Source organism: Neopelma chrysocephalum, unplaced genomic scaffold (assembly GCF_003984885.1).
Source record: "Neopelma chrysocephalum unplaced genomic scaffold, ASM398488v2 Primary Assembly neopelma1_22, whole genome shotgun sequence".
Taxonomy (NCBI): domain Eukaryota; kingdom Metazoa; phylum Chordata; class Aves; order Passeriformes; family Pipridae; genus Neopelma; species Neopelma chrysocephalum.
In genome coordinates this window covers 291,470-302,554 of record NW_020897689.1, presented here as the reverse complement: position 1 = coordinate 302,554, position 11,085 = coordinate 291,470, and the positions used below count along the sequence as shown (strand labels likewise).

General features: G+C 42.8%; 1 protein-coding gene across 4 annotated transcripts; it reads right to left on the bottom strand.

The window, feature by feature from the left end:
• Nucleotides 1–2,960: 2,960 nt before the first annotated feature.
• On the bottom strand, nt 2,961–9,391 carry RBM12B (RNA binding motif protein 12B). 4 transcript variants are annotated; one of them, XM_027677880.1, is made up of 3 exons: nt 9,301–9,391; nt 6,327–6,372; nt 2,961–5,629 (listed from the first exon to the last, which is right to left on the bottom strand). In XM_027677880.1, exon 3 carries the CDS (start codon nt 5,599–5,601, stop codon nt 3,502–3,504), a length of 2,100 nt encoding a protein of 699 aa, XP_027533681.1. In that variant the 5' UTR covers nt 5,602–5,629; nt 6,327–6,372; nt 9,301–9,391; the 3' UTR covers nt 2,961–3,501. The 4 variants fall into 4 exon arrangements, with proteins under 4 accessions (XP_027533681.1, XP_027533834.1, XP_027533922.1 ...); XM_027678033.1 differs by having other exon boundaries at nt 9,297–9,380; XM_027678121.1 differs by lacking the exon at nt 9,301–9,391 and adding an exon at nt 9,253–9,283.
• Between the last annotated feature and the right edge of the window lie 1,694 nt (nt 9,392–11,085).

Genomic DNA, 11,085 nt, shown 5'->3' with positions numbered 1-11,085 from the left:
CAGTGATTAATTGTGTACTATGCCTTGAGAAAGGAATGCTGAAAAAAGGCAGCCATGTTTAATTAATTCCCCCCTAAAACATTAGTAGCTAGGGTAAGAATGAGGGGTTTGTTTTCCTGAGCAGCTTCGAATTCCTTCTCACTACCTCACAAAAAAGTCAACTTCAGGAATTACAGGAAAACTTCCAGAACAGCAGAAATAGTGTTGGGCAACTTTGTCCTGCATGTATGATGTCTTAGGTTTGCATGTTGCACAGCACTTGTGTGACCTTGAAACTAGAGATGAAAAGTCCCTGATTAAAATACTTTAGAACCAGAAGAATAATTTAGAATGTAGTTACAGAATTCAAAGATACTTCTGCAAAGATTTTTCTCGTGGCATAAGTGCTTGCTGCAAGACTGATATTTCTCACTCACATGTATTTTTGACTACTAAGACCTAGATGATGCAGGCTTGTATCAATCTTGCTAAGAATATTTTGCCACTCTGTTGAAAATGCTGGCACATGCCTTTTGGGATTAAGGGTTATCTTCTTGTACTAACCAGACTGTGCTGTTACAGCTTCCCTGAACGCCTCAAGCTGCTTTGGTAGGTGATCACTATTTCTAGTTCTTGACAATAGAGACTATTCTCCTTTACACCAGAATTTTTGGACAATGGTAGCAAAAGCAACTTCAGAGAAGGCATAACTAAGGAAACTTGCTGTATTTTATATCAACGTCACAAACTGCAGCATTTCATTTTTTATTCTTTTACTATGTGGATGGTACTTAAAAAGAAAGAACAGTATTTCAAGCCATGTAATTATAAGACGGCTTCTGATTTGTCCATTGTACCAAAAGTACAGTGCCTTCAAGCCACTAAACATCTAAAGTTATATAACCCTATTATCAGGAAATGCTGCCACCACACCATGCACCTGTACCACCTATTCAGGCAGAATCGGAATATAATCCCTATATATACACATCCCGGTGGGAGAGAAAGGGGACAGAGAAGGATGGACACACACGGAGCCAAAACACCAATCAGATAACACCTATACACTAAGAATCAACTATCCTAGTAACATTATTTCACTGATACACTGGCATCCCTTCCCAATTTCCCTATGCTTCAAGTTCATCTGTACATACTTTGAAGTACAGCTTTTGTATTTATAGACCTTGAAAAAATAATTATTTCTTTGGCCTGTCAGTCAAACATTTCAGATAAACTGGTTATAAACTCTAATCTGGCTTTAAATTAAATACAAATTAGCTATAGAGCAAACAGAAAACCATTTTGAAATGCCTCAATTATGACCTCTGCCATTACAAGCTTTATGATTCTTTTTTAATATTTTCACTAAGGGGGGGGGGGAGTTTACCATCCCAAAAATTAATGGTATTTTACCAGTAATTACTCTTAAATTCTTTGAGAACGGGTGTTATTTCTAAAAGACATTCTCACGCTTTACTGGCAAAAAAAACCTACTAAACTTCCCTGTTTCCCTCCAAGTTTGAAATATCCTGTTGTATAGTAGCTGGAAGAACTTTAAAACCAGCAAATGATCTAAAACTGACTAACTGGAGAAGTTACTTGCATTCATATTTTCAACACAGCTTAGTAATAAAGACACTGGCTTACAAAAATAATCACAATCAAGTTTTCAACATAATGATAATGTTAGGGAAGTTCATTTTGAGGATTCTCATGTCTTTTACCTGCAAAGTCTTCTGGCTCCTTGATCTCTTTCACAGTAGCTATGAAATAAAAGCACAACTTTGTGGGTTTTATTTTAATGCCCTTTAAATTTACAGGATTCAAACCCATATGATTCTGAAGCTAATTCCTACCAGACAGCAAAAAAATGAATATTAAGTGTTCAGAATTTAAACTTAGTCATATATTTTTCTTTGCTACATACACAGACCTTGCATTTTCATTCAAAATGCTTTTTTCTGGGCACTTAAAATAGAGAACAAATAATATGCAGAGGAAATAAAGCTACAATAACCTTTTAAAAATTTCTCTTGATTTTGTTTGCTTGTAATTAACAGTTTATGTGCAGGTTTAGCAATTACGATGATGACTTTACATAAATAAAGCAATTAAAATTTGACCCACCAGTGACGAGGATCAACCACAGGCTGCCCAGAGAGCTCTGTTCTTAGAGCTATTAAATACTGAAGGCCTTGAGTAACCTGTTCTAGCGGACACTGCTTTGAGGAAGGGGTTGGACTAGAGACCTCCCTACTCCATGAATTTATGATTTTTTGTATTGCTCAAGCAAAGGTTAAAAGTTTTCACTGCCAAGTTGCAACTTTGCTGTCCTAGTCTGAGGGGACTAAAATTCATTAAATTCTTTAGTACTCCAAATACTATCTTGCACAGTTGCAATGTGCACAAAAGTCCTTACCCACACAGCCAAAGTTTCCTACTAAGCCTGAATTTTGAACATGCAGCTTTTCCAGGCTAGCTTTTATTTCTTCCTAAAATTTAAATATGGTGGTACCAAACCAATCTAACCAACATATTCTAAATGCTGACATAAGCATTTATTTTATTACATAAGAAAATAACATAGTTGGTTGTCAGCTTGGTTACCATGAGACATGTTAGTTAAAACTAATCAGAGATTGACCTGGAATGTATCCAAACATCATCAGCAAGGTAGTATTCACATTATGCAGCATGTGGAGATAAAATGAAGACCACTGAATCAGAATTCTTGATCTGATTTCAACATTCATTTTCTGCCTCAAGGTACTACAGTGACCGAGAAGAAAACCTGTCCAACTGATTAATACAGACTGAAATCTCTGTAAACTAACTACCTTTTCTTCACTGTGTTGACAAACTGTAACAATTCACTCTTCCCAGAGGAAGTAGCCAGCATCATTCTCACCAAGACCCACATCTGCTGAGCATAATAGTTGAAACCATTAACTATCTAAGTTTTAAATAGAAGACACACATTTAAATGGCAATTTCCTTTTTATTAAAAAAAATTGCAAAGCCAGCTAATGTGAACAGGAAGCGCTTTTTTCTTTTTTTAACAGGAACACCTGCAAACACATAAAACCGAATAAAACCTGAAGTTTACACAAAAACAAAACCCAAAATATAAAAATCATTCATCTTTTAAATTTTAAGCTAAACTCAGTAAGAAGTGTTATTTACTAATGCAGGTAGCACTGAAAATCTTCTATTTGAACCGTTTGCGTGGTCAGTCAACCAGCATTTACATTTTTATTTGATGCAAAGACAGAGGACATGGAGTTAAAACAAACTAAAAAAAACCCCAAAGCATTACAACTCCATCCCTTTAGACCTTGATATATGACTTCCAATGTCCTACAGACATTTCAACCAAGAGATAAACAACTGAACTGGGTATTATTTACAACCGTTGATGGAAACTGTTTCTTTTGGATATTCCAGGAATTAAAAAAAGTTAAAATAACTGTCAATACTGTCAAACCTAGAATGTTTTACTATAGAGCATCTTTTCCTCCTTTACAGCAAGCTCAACTTAACTTTCCGTGGACCAATCGGCCTATCATTCAGTTCATTAATAGCAGCCATAGCTTCCTCATAGTTTGTCATAGCAACAATGGCATCACCAGAAGGTAATCCTTGTTCATTGTACTGCACAGAAACTGACTCCGGAATCACTCTGTAGCCATAGAAAAAATCCAGAATCTCATTAGGAGTAGCTTTAAAAGGTAAATTTTTCAATAGAATAGGAACAACACGTTCAGAACCACCACTGAAATTTGGATCCGGCATAAATCTTCCTTCAGGAAAATTTCCCATTTTATTATTCCCAAACTCCATTCTGCCAAAAGGTTCACTGTCACCACCAAAATCCATGAGGGGTGGTGGACCTCTAAAATCCTTAGGAGGGCCCATGAAGTCCTCAGGGGGGTGTCTAAATTCAGAATGATGCCTAAAGTTCCCGGGGGGACCAAATGAATGCATGGGTGGCCCTTGTGGTGGCCCAGATGGTGAACTGACCGGACGGGAAAGCTCACCTCTGTCATACGGATGTGAATAACCATGCACTTCATTCGGTGCAGATAATGGTACAGATACACCAAACTTCTGCATCTGCTCTTCAGATATAAGTCTTATTAATACCTCTGTTCCCAAAAATGTTTGACGATTTAAATTTTCTGCTTTCATGGCTTGTTCTTCAGATTTAAACTTCACTAATGCTTCTCCCAGTCCAAGTCCTTTTTCATCATAGAGTAAATAAATATCATCTTCATCAATATCAAATCTTGCAAAGAACTTTTGCACTTCAATTTTTGACACATCAAATGGAAAATTCCTGACATAAACACATATCTTAGGGCTGGAATGACCTTCCCGGTAACTTTTTTCTGATATAGCCTGTCCAGGGTGATCTCTGTCTAGTGATCTTTTTCTCTCACAAGAATCGATTATTTTCAACATTGACTTTCTTGAAATTGGAAAAATGTAAACAGGACGATTGAGAAGAACCTTTCTATGACATTCCAAAGCAGCCTGGTATTCTCTCTCACTCCTTAACATCACAAAGGCATCTCTAGTCCTTTTCTGATGCTTATCTGTTAGAATCTTGATCTGTTTGCTGGATATATCCAGATCAGGAAAAAAATCTCTCAAATCTCTCTTCTCCACATTAAAAGATAGATTTCTTAAGTGTATGTAATATTCCTGGCTGGGAGATGAACGAGAACGCGTTCTTTGTCTCCTTGGTGATCTTGAATGAGAATGCCTCCTTGAATGCATGTAGCCTGAACTTTTTGGAGAAAGGTCTTCACAGAAAAAGTGATCCATTTCATCTGGCATGTCCACCGTCCCACCACATTCAATCCACCGTTCCTCCGTAGTTGGACTAATTTCTATAAACCTCTGACCCATGTACTGTCTATGACGTTTAAGTCCTTCCAAGGCATCACCAGGCGTAGCACATTTTACCAAGCAATCACCATTGTTTAAACCATTGCGGTGCTTGATCAGAATCACTCCATCCACACGTATCCCAGAAAGGAAAGCACGTACTTCCACTTCTGTTGCAGCGTAAGGTATACCACGTAGAAATAAGTAACAGTCATCTGGGTTAAATGCGTGAGAATCCTTTCTTAACTGATAGTTTGACTTAGGTATACCCATGTCACCGTGTCTTGTGCCGTTGGCATGGAAACCAGCCTCTAGGCGATTTGGTGGCCCATAACTAGGTTTTCTTATTCCTTTTGGAGAAGCTGTGACTAAATGTGGCATGTCTCCAATACTTGATGCACCAGAACCATTAGTACCTGTTCTTCTAGAGCTAGACATAGTTTCTCGTCCCCCACGGTCAAATCGTTTCCGGCTCATTTCTATGGTATTCTGCATTTCTGCCTTGCTGCTGAGAAAGAGCTCTATGCGTGAGTCCTTGATAAACCCTCCTGAACAGCTCATGGCACGCCGTGCATCTTCATCTGTTGCAAATATAATAAAAGCCTCCCCAAGCTCTCCTCCAATAATATGCACACCTCCATCAGGAATATTCAATCCAAAGAAGAAACGACGAATATCTGGAGGACCCGCAACAACAGGAAGCCCCTGTAAACGGATGACTACAGCCATGCTGAGCTCAACCCACAGCAAAAATCACCTGCAGACAAAAAGGTACACATGATAGCACGTCTTTAGTACTCAGCTATTACAGTATCTTATCACTTAAGAAGCTAGAGCCGTTTTAATGAATGCCCTTGTCTCAATCGAGAGAGAAGGAATCAAAACACCCACAAGTTCACAAGAACAAGATTAAAACACAGTTCACTGAATGTTGATTAGTCAGAACAATTAGCTACTCCACCAGCACACGTGCACAAATCTATCAATGTTCCCTATCCTAAGGGCAACAAAATCCACCTAAGTCACTCCTCACCATCCACAATACCTAAAGAACGCCTCAAGTCTTTCATGGCATAGTGCCTGTATGCCAGAGATCTCTGCCCAGTCCTAAGGAACAAAAAAATCCTGTTTCCTTTTGAACAGGACACTAGTTGATAAAAGGAAAAAGGAAAAAGAATAACTATGTCATTGGAAAATGACATAATTCACAAACAGCGATGCCTTTACTGCTTTGACAAGTTGCTCTACCCAGTGATCAGTTCTGTTCAGTAATGTATGTTTTCTCAGCATTCAAAGAAGTTGTCTCTTTGATGTAGTCAGAGTATCAACTGCAGCAGCCACGAGCACTCAGGAGAGCATATCCTAGTTCCCAGCCACAAGTATGTGAGGAAAAAAGGCTGTGTATGATCTTGTCACAATACTCAGTGAGAAGTGTTAAGCTTTTGGCAGCTTACCTGTTTCTGCTTTGGAGACCTGATAAATTCTGTAAAATCAACTTAACTGTGGAAAGAAAATGAAACATAATTAATGGCTGATACCTGTACTTTGCTTTACATACTGTGCTACACTGCTGCAGCTCATCCATAGTAGTGGCTACACTAAAGCCAAACATGTTATGAACCCATGTGAAGAACTCCTTCCACGTTCCAAGATGCTATGCACTGCATCTTTGTGTTTCCATTTCAGAAGCAAAAGAAATTCAAAATTTAAGTTGACTTCTGGAAACGATGAAAATATCCATGAGATTACTTGGTCATTGGTTGTGCCACACTGAACTGTTGCAGTGAAACAGACTGCCAGTGTATTGAGGGAACAACTCTCAACTGAGTCCTTGAAGGATCCTTAAGTCCATCAGGATTAAAGGACGTGTCCATTCTTCTGAGATCCACCTGGTTTCAAGGTTCACAACAAGAGCATGCTACTCACCAGTCCAGCACTACACTTACTGTACACAGTGAAGACCATCAAATGAAAGAGTAAAATATCCAACAAGGAGAAACTTTGGAAAATACCTGAATTTACAAAGCCAACTTCAGTGTTTTCCCTGTATCTTTACTGTACTGCACTGCTGTTCACACATAAGAATGAGAAATGCTTTACTAAACTGACTTAAACATACCCTGATTTCCAACATTATCTAACATCACACAATAAATAGCACAGTACTCTGAGAACAAACACAAGCTTCTGTAGCAAATTACTGCATCTCTTTAGAACAAACACAACAGCCCAACACTCCAAGCATTTGACAACATCCCTCCTACAAACCAAAACCCTTGCTCAATAATGTAAAGCACCAGATCCTGGTGACAAGTCATCTATCAATAACCGTAACTGTCACTCCAACTGAACTTAGCAAAACAAGAGCAAAGCCCAAGTTCTCTAACTAATGGATTTTATGTCACTTCTACATCAGCACTTTGCAAGCACAACAGAAAACAACTGCCTATTTAGTAACTTCTCTAAAGACCATCTGTTCTCTGTACTTCTGTGGCAAGTCGACTCCAGCCAGCAGCCAAGCACCCACACAGCCAATTGTGCACTCCTCGTCCCCATCAGCAGGACGGGAAATAAAATAGGAAGAACAAAGTCAAGAGAACTCGTGGGTCAAGATAAAGATAGCTTCATCAGTGAGGAGAAAAATGCAAAACAAAGAAAATCACTCATTACCTCCTACAGGCTGACTGATGTCCAGCCTACCTTCAAATAACAACTGCCTTGGGAGCCAAGAAAAAATCCCCTCAGGCAACCAAAACCATCAAAATATTTCTTCCTCTGCCTCAGTTTTTGTTTCTGAGCATGACGTTACATGGCACGGAATATCTCTTTGGTGAGTTTGGGTCAGCTGTCCCAGCCATGTCCCCTCTCAGCTTCTCGCCTATACTCAGCACACTCGCTGGAGTGGCAGAGTAGGGAAAAGAGATAAAGCCTTGACACTGTGCAAGCACTGTTCAGCCACAGCCCAAAACACTGATGCGTTGTCAACATTCTTTCAGCCACAAATCCAAAACACTGAACTGTATGGGCTGCTGTGAAGAACATTAACTCCGTCCCAGCCAGACCCAGAACTTTACGTCTCTTCTTAACAGATGCCACGGCAGTGCCAAAAAGCAGGGAGAATTCAAGGGCAGAATTTTCATACAGCACCGTCGTGTCTTGAAAAACCAAATCCATTGCCCTGCTACTTCATGATGTATTTAATCTGTAGTACTCTTGGATTTCACAACTCCACATTCTTATCCCAATTTTTAAACATCATTCACAACAGCTCTCCTCCGTATTTCTTTGGTGATAAAGAGCAAGTTCTCCACGATGCATCAGGGACACAACACACAACCTTCAGTGGTGAAAACTAGACACAGGGATTCCAGATCATAACGGGATCTCCACGAACTCCACAAACAAAAATGCGAGTTCAAATAATGAGTTCTTACTGCCTGGATATTAAACAATCAAGCGTGGGTATAAAGTACAGACAAGCCATCCGACAATTTAAAGTGAATGACCAAAAGCAGTGACTTGTCATGAAAAGTAAGACCAATTCATTAACTCAGCAGGGACTCAGAGAGCAAGGATTTGGAGAACAGATTGACAACTTCATGCCACCAATTTAAAAGCACAGAAGCAAACACAGTTTTATGAAATTTTACATTTAAACAAAGCTGACCAGAAAACAGTACTGTACCTATTCTTCCACAGCCTCGAGAAATTCCAAATACCATTAAAGCCAATAAAATAAACCCACAACTTGTAAACTGAGGGAAACTAAGCCTGCACTAGACCAGTATTTTAATCACAACGTTCAGAGATTACATTACCTGTATGCAAGCTAGAAACAACACACGCAGAAACACTCCGACTATAAACTGGACCAATGTAAAAATAACCGGTAGATCAGAAGAAGATTTCTTATTCTCTTCTTCAAAATAAGCCTAAACAGTGGAAGCAGGCTGCTGCGAATGGCACTTTGCACATCGCTGGAGGACGACGCAACTGAGCTCTGTAGCTGGGCCGGCTGGGAGCACCGCTCACTCCGAGCACCACCGCCGCTGCAGGACCCGGCCGGGCCGGAGCGCGGGCCCGCGGGCGGCAGGAGGGCGCACGGGCGAGAGGACGGGCCGAGGGGAGGCCGCCCCGCGCCACACACGCTCCGGCCCAACAGAGCTGGTCGTGCTCCGCCGTCACGGAGAAGCCCGGCCGCCTCTCGGCACCGGGACAGGGCTGAGGGAGTCACCAGGAGCGGGGAAAGGGGGTGGGAAAGCCGGCGGCACGAGGAGGCCGCGGCCCGGGGAGCGGTCGCGCAGCGGTTCCGCGAGGGTCGAACTGCCGAGAACCGGCTCCCGGCGCAAACCGCGCGCCGCCCTCAGCCACACGCCGCACTCCGAGGAGGCAGGCGCTGTCCCTCACGCCATCCATCCACGCACCCACCGGACTGGCGCTCGGACGGACTCCGCAGCTCCCGCACGGCTCCGCCAAGATGGCGCCGCCGCCGCTGCCCCCCCAAGCCGAGGAGCGGCTGCGCCGCGCGAGCGCTTCCGGGCCGCGAGCCCTGCCGCGCGCCGCGAGCGCGAGGCTGCGCGCGCACCGTGCGGGCGGGGCGGAAAACGCCGCTGCCCCGTGACCCCGCCCCCTCCCGCCTCTGCCGCGCGTGCGCCGCCTCGTGCGCCCGCATTCACTGTGATGCCCGCGCGCGTCACAGGTAGTGCGCATGCGCCTTGTGGCCCGGGGGCGGCCCTGTGGTCCCGTGTAAATAGAGATGTGTAATGACCAAATTGTGTAATAGATCTGTACAGTACCAGATCGGTATATAGAGATCGGTCACACGGCGGGCTGCGGGACTCGGCCACCGCGCTGTGTTGTGCGCTGTGCTCAGGATCATACCCGCTAATGCCGCATCCTCCCAGCCTCAGAAGTCGGGAGCGGGTTTGCGCTCACCGCTGCTCTGCCAGTACGGGCAGACACGATTTCTAACCCAGTTCGGGCTGGCTTAAGTCTAGGTTTTGGGAGGAAAGGCAGGCAGGGATGGGGGAATGGCAGAGGAGGAGGAAAGGTTTAAGGCTGTGTAAAGGGAAGTGCAGAGGCAGGATTGTTGGGCAGGTGAGGTAGTTATTTTTTCCTAGTGTTTATCCCACCTGCCTTTATGTATTCTCCCCTGTATTTCTAGGCTTATTCAGCACTTGTCTGCTCCATTTTACATAGACAAATAATTTTTAAAAACCCTGTTATTTTTGGTAGATTCACCTAGTAATGCTGCCGATTTTAGGAGCTCTCTAAACACACAGTCTAGTTTAAAAAGGACACATTGCTTATCCTGTGCAGGATGCAGGGTGGAGATTTCCACAAATCAAGCACACCAAGGGGTAAAAACTAACGTCTTTTGGATAGTAAAACTTACATGAACTTCAGCCTGGGGACAGATAATTCGACTTGAAGACATCAGTAACTCAAGCTTTAAAACCTTGTTGAGCTAGCACAAGAAATCCAATGAGGAATAAAGCATTTGGTGCAATAAGCATATAGGCTTCCAAGCAATGCTAATATCGAGAATTGTAATAGTTAGGCAATTAGCTCGCAGGACAGGGGCAATGAGGAATAATTAATATCCAAGGCATAAAGTACCCTGCAAAGTTTTGGTAACATCTGAAGGAATGAGACAAGAGGCAATGGGCAGAAACTGTTGCACAGGAAGTTCCACCTGAACATGAGGAAAAACTTGTTTACTGTGTGGGTGACCATGCATTGGAACAGATTGTCCAGAGAGGTTGTGGAGTCTCCCTCACTGGAGATATTCAAGAACTGTTTGGGCACAATCCTGTGCCATGTGCTCTGGGATGATCCTGTCTGAGCAGAGAGGTTGGACCAAATGACCCACTGTGGTCCCTTCCAACCTGACCCATTCTGTTATTCTGTGGAATGGGAACACGAACGTCCTGACAAAGGTGAAAGAGGTAAAGGGGAGTAACTTCGGCTGTGTATCCATTCCTCTAGGCATTTTGTGTTTTCACTTTGTTACCAGTTTCCTCTCACAGGGGGGAAGTTACAAACAAGTGTTACATTAGTATGATACACCGTTCTAGAGACGAGGTACAGGAAAGCGTAATCCAGGACTCGCCGCGCTCTTGTGTCCTCCTGATCTCCCACAACACAAACCAACCCCTGTGCAGCCCACACCCTAATCCCGGTCTTGTACCACTCCTCTCCCGCCCACCCTGC

Coding starts and splice junctions, on each gene's coding strand:
- RBM12B (XM_027677880.1), bottom strand. CDS start 5,601: ATGGCTGTAGTCATCCGTTTACAGGGGCTTCCTGTTGTTGCGGGTCCT.